Source organism: Solanum stenotomum, chromosome 7 (assembly GCF_019186545.1).
Source record: "Solanum stenotomum isolate F172 chromosome 7, ASM1918654v1, whole genome shotgun sequence".
NCBI classification, from domain to species: domain Eukaryota; kingdom Viridiplantae; phylum Streptophyta; class Magnoliopsida; order Solanales; family Solanaceae; genus Solanum; species Solanum stenotomum.
The window spans coordinates 4,348,930-4,368,328 of NC_064288.1; the positions used below are offsets into that span (position 1 = coordinate 4,348,930).

Here is a 19,399-nt window from a genome sequence, read left to right on the forward strand (position 1 = left end):
ACAAGTCTTCAATGATAGGTATCGGAAACTTATCCTTAATTGTCATCTGATTCAAATCTCTGTAATCAACACAGAGTCTCCAACATCCATCTTTCTTACCAACTAACACTACTGGAGAAGCATAAGGGCTAGTACTATGTTGCACCACACCTTGATCCAACATCTCTTGTACTAATTTTTCAATGACATCTTTTTTAATTCCCGGATACCTATAGGGTCTTAGCTCATTGACATTCATTCAATTGATTGCTAATAAGATTGTTTCCTTCTCTCTATATTTCTCTCTTTAGCTGAATTCTCGGGTTTAATCCCTGAACTCGCTGCTCATATTCCTCGAGATTACTCCTGGAATTTGTTCCTTCTCTGTAATTCTCTGTAATTGTATCATATATCTCAATAATGCATTATGTAATGCAGATTATTTCTTATGCATCCTGCCAAACGATCAAGAGTGTATAACTAACGTATTAGTTATCCTTAGATTTACAAAAGTGTATCAAATAAGGTATTACAGTCAACCCGTTTGTCTGAAAGTTGCATGACTGATATACCGAGATATTATTATATATGTATAGTGTTCTAATGCATCCTTCCCAATGACGCCTAAGGTCTTTCCTTCTTGTAAGATGTGGATTTTTATTTTTTTTAACAAAGTAGTACTGTTGGCAAAGAATATATGATACAACCTAGGATTTAACAAACATGTGAAAATCATGTTTTGTAATTTGTATGTACATAGTAGATCCCAAAAAAACATTTTGTTGGTAACGTTATGTTTAAATAGAAAATCTCATTTTTCGGTTGAGATGTCCAAGCTCATCAACTAGGTTTTCTCAATAATATTGCTTTAATTTTACTATTCCATAAATATATCTCTAATAAGGAAAATAACAAATCTATTTAGCTTTTTCTACCACTATATTACTATTACTGAAAAACAACCCTCTTTATTTTCTTACATGTCGATATATAAATATTTGCTTCTATATGCATATATCAAGATTTGAAGTGAGATGGTATATTATTGCACTACTCACTATAGTCCGAAATAACCGTACTTCAAATTTCAATGCAGATATCGAACATCGGGTAGGAAATCAAAAAAAGAAAAAACTTATATATATGTACCTTCCATTTCAGTAACACGCATTTGCATTATTAATTTGAGAGAATAGAATGCTATTACTAATTTAAAAAAACGATAATGCATAATTTATCATCCATATATAACTTAATTTTTTATTAACTATATTTACTAGTGCTAGTTTGTGAAAGCCAACACATTGAGCGCAGACATGACAACTAATACTATGATACATTTTTATGAATAATACAGTATTTCATGATGTGTGAATCACCATTTCTTGTTAAGCCTCGACTTGGGACCCTTATATGTTTTCTTTTCATGACAAGGGAACATGTAGTCGCATCCTTCAGGTGTACAAAGAGTACATAAATTTCGCTCCAGTATAATAGTTGTAAACCACACACGAGAAGTGAACTGTATTAGGTAAGTCCCGTATGACGAGTTCGATCGAGAAAACATAAGGGTTTCCAACCTGGCATCCCTCCTTTTGAGAGATCCCAATTCCCAGCTCAACCAACTCGATTGACCTCCCTTTATGTTATTTTTGAAGGAAAAAAATGTCCTTTTCATTAAGGAACTCTCATAGACAAATAGTAGTACTAGAGTTAATTGATGAGTCAGGAGAAAAAGAAACAGATCAATAGAATGTATTAGGAATTATTATTATTTACTCTGCATGATGTAATAATTATAAAATTAATTAAGATAAAATCAGCATTTGAACTGTCAAGTGGTTTGTCCTTTAATATCTCAACTTTATTTGCATGTCTTATTATGCCGGCCACATTTATTCAATCATAAACTAATAACCTAAACCTACGACCATTTCTTTGTACATTTTATTATAAGCCAACTTAATTCTCCTTCATTAATCCTCCTCATCTACTCAATCAATTTTATTTTCATCATCTTATAAACATATAGTATTAGTAATCAAACATGATGAAAGGAGAGTCTGAATTAATCCATCAACTTGATCAACCCAATGAACAATGGGATTATTGTGCTCCTAATCATCCCTCCAAGACATTAATCACCGAAAATCGCGCTAATAATCCTGATCAAAGAAATGAACTTTCCCAATGGGTTGAGCAAGTCACTAGGCAACTCATTGAAGATATGCCTGAAAATGAAACTGAAGTAGGCTTAGGCTTACAGACTAGTGGTACAAGCACAATGACCCCTGCATTATTGGGAGAGCTAAGGCCTATGAAAATTGCGCGAAGAAATTCTTCAGAGGACATTGGAGAACATCAACAACAACAGCATCAATGGAACTCTAATACTCATGATGATCATCATCTCGCGAGAGATGAGACGGGGGTTAAAGGAATGAGTGGACTAGATGATCAAGGACTAAACTTGATCACACTTCTTTTGGAATGTGCTGTTGCTATATCAGTTGATAATTTGGGAGAAGCTCATAGAATGTTACTTGAGTTAACACAAATGGCATCACCATATGGACCATCTTGTGCTGAAAGAGTAGTGGCTTATTTTGCCAAAGCAATGGCTAGTAGAGTCATCAACTCATGGTTAGGAATATGTTCCCCTTTGATCAATTACAAGAGTGTTCATACTGCTTTTCAAGCCTTCAACAACATCTCACCATTCATAAAATTTGCACATTTCACCTCTAACCAAGCAATCCTTGAGGCATTCCATCGTCGAGACAGAGTCCATATCATTGATGTAGACATCATGCAAGGTCTACAATGGCCGGCTTTGTTTCACATCCTCGCCACTCGTATGGAAGGACCTCCACATGTTACAATGACAGGAATAGGTACATCAATGGAACTTTTGATTGAGACAGGTAAACAACTTTCCAGTTTCGCCAAACGCCTTGGAATGTCATTTGAGTTCCATCCAATTGGGGGGAAAACAGGGGAAATCGACATATCCACGTTCAAAATTAGCAGGGGAGAGGCTATAGCCATACATTGGGTGCAACACTCTTTGTATGATGCCACTGGCCCTGATTGGAAAACAATGAAACTCCTCCAACAACTATCACCAAGAGTTGTGACACTAGTAGAACAAGAAATAGCACTAGGGGGTAGTTTCTTGGACCGATTCGTGGGATCCCTTCATTACTACTCAACCATATTCGACTCGTTAGGAGCCTTCTTGGAGAGTGATGATTCAAGCAGACACAGTGTCGAACACGGCCTGCTTTACAGAGAAATCAATAACATATTAGCAATTGGAGGGCCAGCAAGAAATGGGGAGGATAAGTTTAGGCATTGGAGAAGTGAACTATCAAAAAATGGATTTATGCAAGTGCCAATGAGTACAAATTCAATGGCACAAGCTCAATTGATACTAAATATGTTCCCACCAGCTCATGGTTATAGCCTAGTACAAGGTGATGGAACATTAAGGCTAGGGTGGAAGGATACTAGTTTGTTTACAGCATCTGCATGGACCACTCCAAATTCTAGATAAGATTCATTTGAAAATGTACTAACTATTGTTACTAGACAACAACAATATATCATACTATGCCTCAATTTAGGGTCGACTTTATAAATTCTCACTGTTTATGTCATCTCATCAACAACAAAATATTAGTGATCGACAATTATGCACGTCATTAAAATTCCTAGTTAAGAAGTTATCGAATTTCATAGACCCGTATCAGGATTTTTACGTACATTTCTGATTTAGTAGTTATATTATTATACAAATATGTGTTTAGTATATGCTTAGCTCAAAATATAGTTCCATTCATCATTGCTATTTATATACCTAAATTGCTTGTACATAGTACCAATTATCATAAGCCATAGTATATATAGTGACATTATTGTTTAGCTACATATATAGACTATGTAACATAGGCCATAGTCTAGTGGCATTATTTAATGTTAAGGGGAAATTATTGATTCTGGTTCCCTGTGTATAACTTTTGAACCTAGTCCTTCGGGATGGCTCGGTTGATTTAGTAACCACACGGATGACATCCACACGAATGATTCGGGATCAATCCCCCTCAATGCCTTCGTTGAGCCGGTAGTATAAGGCTCGCCTAGTGCGGTTTACATCTCTTGTGTGGTTTGCATGCTATTACACGATGGAGAGTTTACCCAGTGCGCACAAAGTGCTCATCCGAAGGGCAGAGATTGTGACAGAGGTTATAATGCGACCGCTGTTTATCCTAAGGTTAAAAAAACTTTTCTTGACACATATAATACAAAAAGTTAACTGCAATTAATTATATTACCAAACTTGTTGCAATTACAATTTACTTACATTTTATCACCCCCTTCCGAAACTAATTCTAGCTCATGATCTCCTTGATGTCCGATTCCCAATGACAGATTAGTTATTCCTCCGTTTCATATAACTTGGTCCGTGTTGATTTGACAGATTTCTTAAGAAAATCTTAATTAAAGTGTATTCTACTAACTTATATAGTTATTTAATACTAAGGATAGTATAAGAAAATAATAATAAAATAATCTTAAATTTGCTAAAACAAACAAGGAAAACGAAACATTTATTTTTTATATAGGAACCAACTAAAATAAATGGAGGGAATAGGTAGACCATTATATGTATACAATAACTAGTGTGTCAAAGAAGTCATAATTGCATCTCTAGCTTCAATGAAATTCAAAGATGTCACGTGATAATGCATATCCCAATGATGTTTTGAATTCGAACTCAAAAATTTAGAACAGTTTAATGAGGAGAGGAGATGACGTTTTTACCATCTTTTTAATAAACTTATTCAAAGTGGATTCAATTAATCAAGCTAATTAATGAGCTTTGAACATCAAATATATACTTGGATCAAGAAAAACATTGATAATAAGACTAAAGAATGAATTAGCAAAATTAGATGGTTAATTATTATAATATGTACAAGAGTATACACAATGAGGGTTTACCTAATCCGAAGAGCAAAAGCTATAACAAAGATTGTAGCATCTGTGAATTATTTCTCGGATTAAAAAATAATAATTAAACAAGCTAGCATCATTGAATGAGTCATTTACAATTCCTTTTCCTAGGAATGACTTGATAACTAGTCAATTTCCCAGCTGGATAGAAATTTCATGGGCCAACCACGACGATCAATTAATCCTAAATATTTTTTTAATAAATTATTAATTGAAAGATTAGAAAAGGTCTAAAACTTTGGACTACCAACTCCAACTAAAAAATTTAAACCAAATAAATATAAATATAAAATACAAGACAATGCAATAAAATAATTCCACACAAATAGCCTAGAGGAAAAATATTAAGATTAAAATAGAGGAGAATTAATGATGATGATGAGTTAGAATCTTATTGTGAATCTACACAAATTTAATTATCTCTTGATGCAGAAGTAAAAAGGTCAAAGACCAAAGCAAAACAAACATCCACCTCAATATATTGATAAATTGATGGGTCAAATGTTGGATAAATTTTATAAATAGTTACACAATTAAAAAAAAAATTGTACCAAAAATTTCATAGTTTTATTTATCACTTAAAAGTCAAGACACTATCATATTGATAATCAAATACCATATTTGTTCGAAATTTAAAATTTTAAAATTGATAAGCCAATATGTCATGTCAAAAACTACTTGTTATATATTGTATTATCAAATTCATCGTAATATAACGATCAATTTCAGCGTGTTTGCATAATCATCTAATTTTCTTCATATTTATCTTTACTTACATTAATCTAATGATTTTATTTTATTTTGTTATCCTCTACTAGTTTTATCATGTATCTATTACTCTCTTTTTATATAAAAAAATCATTCTTCAAATTATTGATGTATGATATTATTTAATAATAAGAAATGACACAATATATCTAAACACAATATTTATCAAAATAATATAATATAAAACTATATAGTATGAAATAATATGTAACAACCATTCAATCAAAATAAAGGTGAATTAATTTTCGCTATCGTATCTTCTAATAATTTTTTTTTATGGATTAACAGTTAATACGTAGATTTTATTTCCTTGTGAATAAATTTCTAACCTTATAGAGTAATCTCAATTTTACCAAAAACATGGCAATCTTTTATTTACCAAATTCGGACCCGCAGGTTGTACAAAACTATTAATTCAAGCAATTATTTCTTTTTCCTTTTTCTTTTCACTACAGTCAATAATCATTTTCCCTTTTTCGTGGAAAAAAATAAAGCTGCTTTTGTTTTTCTCTTTTTCCCCAATTGTCGCTAATTTGTCCCCTGTTTTTCTTCATCTGCAAATGAAGCTGAACCAAATCAACAAACATACATGTATATATCGGTTCGCACATTGATTAAGCAAAAAAAATTGATCAATGGGGATCGGTGATTTTGTTTTGTAAATTAGGGTTTCAATTTCTTGTCGGTATTTGAAAATTGTAACGGAGTTTTATTTATTGACAATCTTAATTGGTTCTGAGTTGAGAATCATAGCTCAAGATTAGTTTTTTAAGTTGAAAACGATAATTGGTGTTTTCCATTTCTGGGATTTGATCCATAACGGGTTGTTTTTTTGGATTTTTGGGGTTCTTTTTTTTGTTACCTATATTGGGTGGAAATTCGAATAGGAACGTGTGATTGTTGCTGTTGAAATATTTGGTTGTCGAAATCTTGTAGTGGAGTTGTTCAGTTACCATGGATCATGTTGTGGGTGGGAAGTTTAAGTTGGGAAGGAAGATCGGAAGTGGGTCTTTTGGTGAGCTTTATTTAGGTATGTTATTAGCTTGATGGCTTTAATTGCGTTGGATTTGTTTCGATTATTGACTTCGTTGCTGGTATTTGACCTATGTTTTCTTAGTTGTAGCTACTCATATGTGATTCTGCTTAATTTGATTCAGGTGTGAATTTACAGAATGGAGAAGAAGTTGCCATTAAGCTGGTACCGTGCTTCTTTACTATTACTTTTTTCATGAAAAATCACTGTAGAAATGAGTGTGAGTTTTGGAGACCTCGTGTTTTTAAGAACGTTGAGATTTGTCTTGAAATAAGAAATTATTTAGTTTTGGAATGAAATGGACCAGAATAGAAGACGGGAATGAATGAGGATTCGTGTATTCAATCAATCCTAATTAGCTGTAATTGAGGCGTAGTTGAACGACTGACTGACTGGCTGGGGAATTTGTGCTGCTATGTTGTTTATTATGTTTGTGTTATGTCTAATGCATTTATTGTTAACTTGATGTTTAGCTCATCTTTATTATCATTAGAGTTTTTGTCATGGTATCCTTTTTAGTCTATTCAGATATAATGGGTTGGGTGGATTGGAAAATCCTTGTTACCATAATTACTTTGGTAATCACATTATTTTAAGTTGTATATCTGTTGTTAGATTTCCCTAGTAATATTAAGCATGAGAGCAAGCATAATTGTTCTATTTTGGTTGAATGATCTATTAATATGTGTTGAATAGATTCATTTGTAACTTCGGAAATCACAAAGTATATGCATATGACTTAATTTTCTAGAACTGGTTTTTCTTGTCAAGTACAAATGTAACGACAATACTTAAGGGTTCCTATTTTTTTTGCTAACCTCACTTTTGCGCACATCGATTTCTCTACTGGGTGTCTGTTACCCCTATCAACATAGGGACCGAGTGACTCTCTCACCAAGGCTTGGACAGATTGAAAGAATCACCTAGCATTTTTTTTTGTCATCACTGGGATTTTAATCCCATTTTTTGCATCCACTTCATTGACAACTATGTTGCACCTTTGGATGCTTAGAAAATGCTCTTTTTTCCTTGGATTAATACCTAAGCATTTTCACCAGAAAAGACGTAAATATTGAAGAGTTCGGAAAGCAGCAATCATACCTGACAGTCAGCTTCTGCGTTCGGTGGTATCATAACCTGTGTAGAAAAAAACTATTTTTGTCTTTCGTGATGCTCCTGGAAATTGAAAGCAAGACTAGGTCTATTGTTTATTAGCTTAAATATTTGACGAGCAAATATACATCTAACCAGTTTTGTCTCACATCAATAAATTTTACTTGATAAAAAAATAAATGCCGAGCATATAGTAAATGACATTTATTTTGATGGGAGTTGAAGACTCTAATGGTTGATGCAACAGTACTATTCTCACTATATGTTCATGAATTCATTCTCTTGGTACTGTAATATCAGGAATCTGTCAAGACAAAGCACCCTCAACTGCACTATGAATCAAAAATATATATGCTTCTCTCGGGAGGAAGTAAGTGTTTCTCCCTCACTTAAGTAGCCCTCTTTGCAAAAAGATTTTAGAATGAGAATGCTATATGTTTTGATTGATCTTCTTATCTATGCCATTCTGATGTAGCTGGAATTCCCAACCTTAAATGGTTTGGAGTCGAAGGCAAGTACAATGTAATGGTCATAGACCTTCTTGGACCGAGCTTGGAAGACCTCTTCAACTATTGTAATAGGAAGCTTTCATTGAAAACAGTGTTGATGCTTGCAGATCAGCTAGTAAGTACTTCTTTCACATTTTAAAAGAAAATCGCTGTTGTTCCTGTTTGCTTATGCATTTTAGGGTAATAACCTTGGGGTATATGTCTTTCAGATTAATAGAGTTGAATACATGCACTCAAGAGGATTTCTTCACCGTGACATAAAGCCAGACAACTTTCTGATGGGCCTTGGTCGCAAAGCAAATCAGGTTTTGGTTCATTTCTGTCAGAATTTTGTGAATGAATGGAGTTTATTCAAGTCAATGTTTTGCCTATAAAGAGAGGAAAAATTAGTATTTGCTAGTTTCTTTTCCAGATGATCAAATTTTAAAAAAAATTGTAAATAATTATTTGGTTTTTGTGTTGGATGAATAGTGTCTTAGTTCTTATTCTTTATGTTTGTTTCAAATGGCTCTTCTATGCTGCTTGTAGGGATGGCAATGTGGCGGGGGTGGGGTGGGGTGGGGTGGGTTTGACTTTATGCGGGTATGGGGCGGGTTGAAACTCTTTTTTGAAAAAATAGTGCAGTTGTGGGGCAGGTTGCGGGTTCTTCTCCTAATTTCGTCCCTGTAACATAGCTTTATTTTCCTTGAATAACGGTTACATAATATTCTTAATTTGATAATTTTAGTGGAAGAACAGGAAATATTTCCTAGTCATATTTGCTGGGTAAATTTATAAGCTCATTACACTAAACGTGAGAACAAAAATTATACACAGTAACAAAATGATAAGCAAAATGAGAAAAGGAGAAGAACAAAATAGGATACAAAGTAAATAATTCTGAAACTAACAATGATAATGAGAGATAACTATTGCTTTGGTTTAGTGTTTAATTTGTTTGTTGGTATCTATATTGGTTTTGATTGGTTGTTTCAATTTTATTTTTTTTGGAAACACGTAAATTATTATTATCTTACTAATGAAATAGTATCTGAGAATAGTAACTAAATTAACAACTGCATGGATAAAAAAAAAATGGAACTGAGATATTGAAATTTGAGGGAAGTTACTATTGCATGATTTAGACAAATGAATATGAGAATAATTAAGTGGGGTGGATTTATGCGGGGCGGGGTGGAGTGGGTTGAAAAGGCTAAAAAAATGGTATGCGGAGTGGGGTGGGGTGGGGCAGTTTGTTTTTTTTGCGCGGTAAGCTCAACCTGCCCCGCATCCGCACCACACCGCCCCATTGCCACCCCTAGCTGCTTGGCTTCTGATAATCAAACTCATTGTGGGGTGGATAGTACCTTGGTCAATTTTCAGACTCAGGCTGACTGAAGTTCATTAAATGTAGTTGTATTTCGGAAATAAAATTGAAGAGTGATTTTTCTCTTTGAAACTAAACCAAGTTTAATTATTTTCCTTATATTGGAATATTTTTTGTTTATATAAAATGAAACTTATATATGGAGGAGTCCGGGGCTGAATTTACTGGTTGATTGTCCCATTCAGTGTCTTGTACTTTTGAAGTGCTAATCATGCACTATATGGAGGATGTTTGAGCTTATGAAATCAATAATTAAGATAGTACTACTTTCCCCATAAATGGATTTGCTATAATATGGGATTTACTTCTGGTTTAGTTGCTGAAAGTGTGAGTTATGTCCTTCAGAGAGGTATAAGGAATCAATATGGAATCGAGGACTTTATGTTATGATGATACTTAAATTGTGTATGTGACATCATGATAAGAGTTTTAATGAATGGCTAATTAATGAATGGGTTTGTGTTGAAGACTTAAAGTTCATCATTAAGTCCAGTTTTGTTTTACTTGTAACAAAACCAGTCCATTGGCTTCCGAAATTGAGATGTTGAAGTTAAAGCTTAAAGGAAACAAAGTGTGTGCGATGTCAAGGTTTTTTCCCTAATGTTTCGAATTCTTAATACTGATGACAGGTGTATGCAATTGACTTTGGACTTGCCAAAAAGTATAGGGACCTCCAAACTCACAAGCATATACCCTACAGGTAGCACACTCTAACCGCTATGTTACTGGATTAAGCCTTGCAACTATTGATGTTCTTTTTCTGAATGCTTGTGACATTGATTTTGAACAGCTAGCACATTAACTACTAGTGATTGTTCAACATTGCTTCTGAATGATTCCTTTTTCCTAGATGCCTCTTTAGGTTATTACCCCGTCACTAACCCCCATTGTATTTTTGGATTTCATCAGCTCCCTGTCCTTAGTATAGACATACCGTAATGGAGCTGATCATCCTTTTCTGCTCAAACATGTCGCATTCCCTGGATGCCAATAATGAAACCTCTTTTTTTTTTTTTGAAATTGGTAATGTTGGATGCCAACAATGAATCTTATTATTACTTCATTTTTTAAAATAAGTAAAAACAGTGAAAAGGAACCATATTTATCCTCTTTCATTTCTCCTATCATATTCCCATCATCCAGATACTTATATTCTCAAGCATTAGTGAGGATTTACAGGAGGATAGGCCCATCCTAGAGGTACTTGACAAATGGGCCAGGAAATCTCTGGTAAAGGACTTCATAAATCGTAGCAGCATGGTGTCTAGTAAAAGTGAACTTTCTAACAGTATTTTACCTTTCCTGTTCATCAATCCATAAGACAAGGGGACAACATGAAAACATACACTCACTGGACAATCTGTTGACTCGTGCATGCATCACTGAATGGAAAATACATGATAGATTGATATTGATACTTGTTATTTGATCACATACGGAGAATACATGATAGATTGATATTGATACTTGTTATTTGATCACTTATGAAATGTAGACAGTCTTTTCACGAAAATTTTGGGAAGCATGCTATGTAAGATGTTTTGTAGTTCGACACATTCCCATTGGTTTTTCTTGCCTCTGTATTTGTACCTTCTTTAATCCAGAAAAGGTCTTATCTTACTTTTTAAGGAAAATTTTGACCAGTTTTTTCCTGAGTGAGATTGGAAGCTGGTTAGTTGAGTCCAAACTTAGAATGTAAAACAGAAAAGAATTAAAAAATATTGCTTTAAATTTATCATCAGGGTAATTTTAATGAGTGGAATAGCCAAATGACAATGGATTATGGTATTGATTTGCATTTACGTAGATGGTTTTAACATATTATCAGTAACTTAAGTATCAGTCACTATATGGTGCTTATGACATTAATGTCTCAATTGATCCTTGGAAGGGAGATTGTGGAAGGCAAACTCGTATTTTCAAGTTTATGTTACTGTGTCCTCTTATAATGTACATTAATACTGCCAATTAATTTATCAGTCACTGGTATTTGGTGCTTAACTGCTTATATTTGGTGTCCTTGCTGTATCATTTTGTTGATCACAATATGAATTTGTTTGAGCTGACTGACATTAAGGCATTTGAGAAAAATTCTACTCTTTAATATTATCAAGCTCTAGTGTAACGAGTTCCGAGTAAATTGTGACAATCTTATCCTTGTTTTCTTACTATGTGCCTAATGACAGAGAAAAAAGGAAGATATTAAGAAAAGGCTTTACACTGGTCAATTTTGTGTCTTAATATTCTTTTATTTGTTCAATTTGTGAGAAATATGTGTCTTAGCTGCCTTTTACATGGTATTATGTTAATATTTTTTCTCAGGGAAAACAAGAATCTGACCGGCACAGCTCGCTATGCAAGTGTCAACACACACCTTGGAGTTGGTAGGTTAATAATGTTTAGGTTGTCATGTAACTGCAGGTATGGTAAGCCACAGATTCTATTGTAACTGATAAAACATGTGTCTTGTTTTTTCCCCTGGCAGAGCAAAGCAGAAGAGATGATCTGGAATCTCTGGGTTATGTGCTTATGTATTTTCTTAGAGGAAGGTTGGATTTTATCACCTTTTTCTTTTTGTCATTGTTTCTGACCAGTTCCTATGCATTTGCAAATTTATGGACGTGTTCATGACTTGATGACAAGTTTTTCTTGCTCAGTCTTCCATGGCAGGGATTGAAAGCTGGTACTAAGAAGCAGAAATATGATAAAATCAGTGAGAAGAAGATGTTGACACCAATAGAGGTACTATATATGAGTACTAATGATTCTTGATGATGTCATCTTCAGCACTGTTGTGACTCTGACTCTGTGTTTTCTCACAAAGTGGACGTCCTTTAGTCAACTATGATAGAATTACCCTAGTTTACACTTCTTATTGTCAAGATAGGTGGTTTAAGATGTACTTATCCCAAAAATGGATGATTTAAAAATGTATTTATCTCATTAAGCCAATTGTTATCTCATCCAGCCTGTCTTGCCTTTAATGTATATTATCTGCTGATGATGTGAGTGATCAGATGAGTAAATTGACACAGGATTTGATGGTGTTTCTAACAGGTGCTTTGTAAATCATATCCGTCAGAGTTCATATCATACTTCCATTATTGTCGGTCATTACGGTTTGAAGATAAACCTGACTATTCATATTTGAAGAGGCTTTTTAGGGACTTGTTTATTCGTGAAGGTATATTTGTAATTCTCCCACTTTTACTAATTCAGTCTTAAGTTGTCTGAGATGTAACAGTCAATTTTAAACCTGAAGTGTGTGCCGAGGGTCTATAGGAAACAAGGTAGGGGTAAGGTATTCATATACACTACCCTCCCCAGGCCCCATCCCCAACTTGTCAGATTACTCTGGGTTTGTTGTTGTTGTTGTTGTAAGTATGTGTTGTGATCTCTCTCCATCTTAACCTTTTCACTGGTGCAGGTTATCAGTTTGACTATGTGTTTGATTGGACCATTTTGAAGTATCCTCAGATCGGTGCCAGCTCTAGGGGACGTGTAAGTGCTTGCAAAACTTGTTTTGACTGTTGTTGAAAATCTGTTCTTAAATTTTTTAAGGTGGAAGTGTGCATTTATTTTTTGCCACCAGAATATTAGTGGAAGTGCGCCGCTAAATGCTGTGCCATCTGCTGAAAGACCGGGAAGGACATCAGGTAATTTCCTTGACCTGAAGTTTTGGACTTTTTGTAATGCTTTTCTGACTTTTAATTTCTTAGATGATATGCCCAAAATTATGAGCCAGCATGTACTTCTGTTTGTTTATTCAAATGGTGAATGTTTGGAGATATGTTTTTCATGTAAAAGACGAATACTGAGTTTGCAGCTACTGAATTTATCATTGTTTGATGCTTGGCATGTAATCTAGTGGGACAGGATATTCGGGACAGGTTTTCTGGTGCTGTTGGAGCATTTTCCCGGAGGAATGCTTCTAGTTCTGGTAGGCATGGGGAACACTCCAGAAACAAGACTTCAGATGATATACCTTCATCTAAAGATGTGGTATTGATCCTTCTCTTTCTGAAAGCTATTAAAGTAACTTTTTTCTTAGTGGGATTGGAGAATATTATCGGTTTGCTTGCATGAGCATTCAGCTTTTAATGCTTAATTAGTCAATTACAGTTTAGGATCTCATATATTGTAAACAACAATAGCAACATACCCAGTGTAGTATCTGGCTCTTGGGAGGTTACAGTGTACTCCAAACCTGACCTCTACCTCAGAGGTAGAGTGGCTTGGCTGTTTCTGATAAACCCCCGGTTCAAGATAAAAACAGTCTAGAAAACAAAGTAATGGAAATAAAAAAACTACATACAGTTATTAAACAATAGATAGTAGCAGAACAATACTATAATCGAACTACACGAAACAACATATAATAACAGAAATCGAAGAAGAAGAAACAAGAGTAATACTACACAACTACTAGAATCGACAGCAAGTTAATACACTCTTACTTACTAGTGTGGACACACTCCCCCAATTCAAGTCCACACTTTCGTATCTAAGGTCATATCCTCGGTGAGATACAACTGTGTCATGTGTCTAATCACCTCTCCCAAATACTTGTTCGGTTAACCTCTACCTCTCCTGAATCCATTCATAGCCAACCTCACACCTATGCACTAGGGCATTTGTCTCAACCTCACTTCCGGCATCTTGTCTTCTACCGAAGTCATTCCCTTGTTTCGGATATCCTTATTTTTAATCTTATCTCTTCTAGTATACCTACACATCCATAATAGCATCCTCATCTCTGCCCTTTTCATTTTCTGAATGTGAGAGTTCTTGATCGGCCAACACTCCACCCCATACAACAAAGTTGGTCTAACCACCACTTTGTAGTACTTGTCTTTAAGTTTGTATATAGTCTGTCTTTGAAATGATTGTTTTTTCAGTGAAAGAGTAGTATTGACTGTAAAATGATTTTAAGAACTATATGCTTGTAATTTTACAGCAAGCTGATTCAGAAAGAGGCCGTACCTCGAGAAATTGCAGCTCGTCCAGAAGGGCTGCAATTTCAAGTAGCAGACCGAGCTCTTCTGGTGAACCTACGGAGAGTCGCTCAAGCAGCAGATTAGTGTCAAGCAGTGGGCGCTTATCTGCCACACAAAGGATTCATTCTGGAGCTGAACCAAAACCATCACTGTTTTCCCGAACTTCAGTTACGAAGGGCAGCCGTGATGACCCTCTTCGGAGCTTTGAGCTTCTTTCAATCAGGAAGTAAACGGATGCACTTGTAAAGAGAAATTTTCTCGTTGTTTGAATCTTGTGATCCTATAAAAGGATGTCTCTGTGCTGTAAATTGAAATTTTCTACATGAAAACTAATGCTTAATCCAACTTTTCATTATAACTTGGTGTTGTTTTACCTGAAGAGTTTCTGGTCATTGTAACGCTATTTAGCCTCATCCAAAGAAGTGATGAGTAATATGTACTAAGTTATATAATAAATATTTGATGATGATGTACGAATGTGGTGGAGAAATTCTGTTTGAGGTTCGACTGATGATTATAACTACCAGTCCAAGTCATTCAAGTGTAAAGATTTTTTAAAGGCAGCTCACCAATTCTCCATTTCCCTATTGCTAACATGAAGCTAGACCCAAATCAACATTAATTCTCGTAGCAGTACAACTCCGAATCTCCCATAATTTGCTTTTGGATTATGACATAAAAATTGTACTGGAGATTTCTCTTCTTTATGATTAAACCTTCTTTGCATTGTAAATTTTGCAGCCCAAGGTTTGAAAGATGATCAGTTGACATATCCTTATCGGTAATATCTACTTTTTTTAATTCGCTTAATATATCAATAATCTTTTAAATTTGCTAGTAAATTTCATTTAGAATCTCTGACAATTATGGGAACCAAATAAAATATTCATCTCCTTCGAGATTTTATGGTTTATTGAGGCATGAAGCCTATCACTAAAGAATGTGACATATTCGTAGTAGCTAACTTAGAACATGCACAAAATGATCTCCAAAATTTGAGCCAAAAAGCAAATTATGTTTAGTTTTCTTCATCACCAACTGGTATGCTTGAAATGACGTGGTTACATCAAGACCTTGTCCAAAACCAGACCTCATCAGAGTTGAGATAGAAATCATGGTGACAATGAAGAGTTTTTACAGATTTGGGACATCAAGCAATTTCGGGAAGGGAAAAGGAACAGATGACACAGAAGTTGGTAGCTTCTCATCATAATTAAGCAAAAAATCTCATACAAAAATGAACTCGAAAAGTCTTAAATATTGCAAGGCATGAAATATGACAGACTTGTTCTAATAACATCCCTCAAAGCTAAACAAAATACAAGATCCAAAAATCCTATATATCACTTTCACTGATCAGATAGTTCTCAAGCAGCTGCCTTTTTGAGCTTTGCCAGCTCCTGTCTCACAACTCCAGCTCTCTGCAATGTCAAAATACATGTATCAGGTCTTGTTAGGAGAAAGGAAAACAAGGTCTAGGAAAACAGCAATTCAAACACAACAGTGCATTATGATTTTAACTAAAAGCTAGTAACACAACAAGATGCACCACAACAAGATGCACGTTCAAATGTTGATCTAGCAGGTAATGGAAACTCAGCCTAGTGAATGCTATCCAGAAACTGACTCTACATTCTTTGGATGGTTGACTGGACGCGCAGATAACAAAATGAAGCTAACTTAAATAGCAAGCATAACCGCACCTTAATCTTTGCCAGCATAAGCTTGAACCTGTCAAAATCGTTAAGTGCAGCCCTCCTCTTCTGCACTATCAACTTCCTTCCCCATGAACTGTTCTCCCACTTGGTCTTCACATCTGGAGAAACCAGACAAATCGAGGTTTATTCTCTTTCTAAAGAAAATGGAAGTGCAAAACCAATTGCCAATTCACAACTAGTAGAAATTCAAAAGAACTAGTAAAGACAACTCACCAGCAGCTTCCATAGCCTCAACCAGGGTCTTCTTCTTTGGAATTCTTTTGATGTCAATTTTGATATCTGTAAGTGAAAGCCTCTTGAAGTTCATCTGGCTCCTCACCATGTCTGGAGCATCAACAAGAGCCTATAATTTCAAAAAATAAGTGAAAATGAGTTGACATTTACTTCATTTTCCTAAGCTATTTTGGCACTGGTCAAGGCAAAGTACCAACTATGCAAATTAGAGTAAATCATACAGTGTTACCACTTCATTTTCAGGGGTAAGATATATAACCATTTAAATTCCCCCCTTGTAAAGTATAATCCTTGTATCCATTCTATTCTATAAAGTAAAAGAAACAAGAAAACTAACACATTTCATCTATCAGCTAAACCAAAACAAACATAAAGGTAGGAAGAGTTCCTACATCACCAGAAAATTAGTCTTGTTATGGGAAACAAGTAGAAATATTTTCTACATGTCAAATATTACCTCTTAAATAAAGCACAAAACTGATCCTATTTTAATGGAGCTACGAGGTTAAGAAAAACTATATTCCGTTCCACACAACACATACGTAACAACCCTATATCATTAGTACAACAAAAAGTCAATTAACACACAAAAAAGACTATATCCCTAGAAACTATTAAGCATATACTCTTGTGAATCATAATACAAGGCCTCAGACAATATTTGCTCAATCAAGTTAAAATGATCAGACAATGTAGGCATATTATAATATTCCATCATAGGCCTTATATTAAATCCTCCAAAATAACTTGCTAGAATAAAAAACACAGAACTAAAAAATCAAATCTTTATTTTTCTTCACAAAAATATAGCCAGCAGCTCCAAACTGTACAAATTGTGCAGAAAAAAAAGTACCCTATTTTGGTCGATGACGTCGACGATAACAACGAGCCTTCCATAATCCTTTCCATAGTTGATTAGGGCTACCCTTCCAATCTCCACAAACCTCTTGAACGGCTAAACAACAAAACCAAATACATAAATTATCAAATTCGAACACATTTATGAACTTCAACATGTGGAAAAATAGTAAAATTTGCATAGACTAACCATTTTCGGCGATCTGAAGGAGTAGAAGCGCTAGCAGACTACAAATGGAGAAGCTGGGAGGAGTAATATACTGCTAGGGTTTTTTATGTACTGACGTATTCTGGTATGGGCTTAGGGCCCATATTTTGCTATTGGGCTGTGAATAGCCCAATCTTCTCAAAAATCGATAAAATTGAGTGGGCTGGTCAATTTTTGGACCTTATTCAAAGTTTTGTCATCATTTAAAATGGGAAACTTTACGTAAGAAGGAAAATATGTGATATGTATTGTATTCGGCATAGTGTGTTAAGAGTTCAAAAAATTATTGGAATATGAAATGTGTAGTTCAAACTCCTAGAAAGTTTTAGGCATAAATATAATATTACATAAATGTGTTCTTCAACTTTGTGTGAGCATAAGTATACATTTAAATTTGTATAAAGTTGAACAAATATACGCAACCGTTCTACATGGCATAATATGCATCCTGCATGGCATAATACGAATCAGTTCTAGCATATTTCACGTGAATTGTCATGTAGGATGTATATGTCTGCTTGTTCAATTTTACAAAAGTATAAGTGTTTACTTGTATAAACTCAAATTTAGAGGGCATATATACCAACTAAACCAAAGTTAAAGGGGCGCACACATATATTATGTCAATATTTTAAGATTTTCTAGAGTTACTCTTGCACTACTTAGTGGAGTTGTATGACACTAGTTGGAGTTTCACCTGTATAAATAAAATATAAGTGATCCAACATGTTTAAAATATAAATTAAAAAGAGAATAAATTATAAATATGAGTTTAAATTATCGCGTCTTATAATGTATAGTTAAATAAAATAAGTTGAATAATAGAGCTTGGAGTTTAATTATGTATAACTATAAGTTGTCGCTCTATTATCATAATTGATTGCTCATTTTATATGTTGGTATTTTATGAGGTCATAAGCTAGTTTCTCCCATTGATTAAATTTTATTCCTTTTTCTCTTTGGCAAAGCAACTTGATTAACTACTCCAACCTCTAATGACATGTAACCTTCTTCTATTTATTTATTTTAGTACAAACTAATGGTATGTTTGCCAAAAATACTTGCTCTGCATCCTATATTTCGATAAACTTAAGTAATTTAACATTTAATTACAAATTAAATTGAGAACACTTGATCAATACTCCTATTAAGCAACACAAGTTCACACTACCTCAAATATATATATATATATATATATATATATATATATATATATATCTTTCATTCATTAATATATCTTTCATTCATTAATTTAGTGTAAATACAATATACTTTTAAGTTATTTTGGGTTGATTATTAATAATATCATATAATATAAGTTTCTTTTAGCACGACGTAAATAAATTAAAAAAGATATCTTAAAGGGGAAATTTGGGTATTTTCTCATAACTTTAAAACAAAACTTGTCAAAAGAACATCAAACTACAATTAGAAGAAAACAAAAAACATTCTCAGGGTGTGTTCGGTATCTAATGTTTTTCAATTATTTCACGTTCTCTTGATCAAATCTTTTGGAAAACATTTTTTAAGAAAACTATGTTCCTTAAAAACGATAGTAAAAGTAGGAATAAACAAGTTTCATAAGTGAAATTTCATATTG

The 19,399-nt window shown here is 34.1% G+C and overlaps 3 protein-coding genes and 1 non-coding gene across 4 annotated transcripts; 2 read left to right on the plus strand and 2 right to left on the minus strand.

The window, feature by feature from the left end:
• The first annotated feature begins 2,026 nt into the window (after positions 1-2,026).
• LOC125871314 (protein SCARECROW-like) lies at positions 2,027-3,535 on the plus strand. The gene has a single exon (XM_049551905.1). The coding sequence runs from the start codon at positions 2,027-2,029 to the stop codon at positions 3,533-3,535; it is 1,509 nt and encodes a 502-aa protein (XP_049407862.1).
• A 2,691-nt stretch (positions 3,536-6,226) lies between these two features.
• On the plus strand, positions 6,227-15,262 carry LOC125870302 (casein kinase 1-like protein 7). Its single transcript, XM_049550705.1, has 14 exons — positions 6,227-6,793; positions 6,921-6,961; positions 8,210-8,279; positions 8,385-8,533; positions 8,628-8,723; positions 10,414-10,484; positions 12,107-12,168; positions 12,270-12,333; positions 12,442-12,526; positions 12,842-12,968; positions 13,212-13,285; positions 13,377-13,440; positions 13,653-13,786; positions 14,742-15,262. Exons 1-14 carry the CDS (start codon positions 6,718-6,720, stop codon positions 15,009-15,011), a joined length of 1,383 nt encoding a protein of 460 aa, XP_049406662.1. The 5' UTR covers positions 6,227-6,717; the 3' UTR covers positions 15,012-15,262.
• Positions 15,263-16,043: 781 nt separating this feature from the next.
• LOC125870338 (probable 60S ribosomal protein L14) lies at positions 16,044-17,892 on the minus strand. The gene is made up of 5 exons (XM_049550741.1): positions 17,782-17,892; positions 17,587-17,688; positions 16,713-16,842; positions 16,485-16,597; positions 16,044-16,202 (listed from the first exon to the last, which is right to left on the minus strand). Exons 1-5 carry the CDS (start codon positions 17,782-17,784, stop codon positions 16,149-16,151), a joined length of 402 nt encoding a protein of 133 aa, XP_049406698.1. The 5' UTR covers positions 17,785-17,892; the 3' UTR covers positions 16,044-16,148.
• LOC125871974 (small nucleolar RNA SNORD34) lies at positions 17,377-17,459 on the minus strand. Its single transcript, XR_007447088.1, has one exon. It is a non-coding gene; the product is annotated as a small nucleolar RNA SNORD34 (small nucleolar RNA).
• Positions 17,893-19,399: the final 1,507 nt, after the last annotated feature.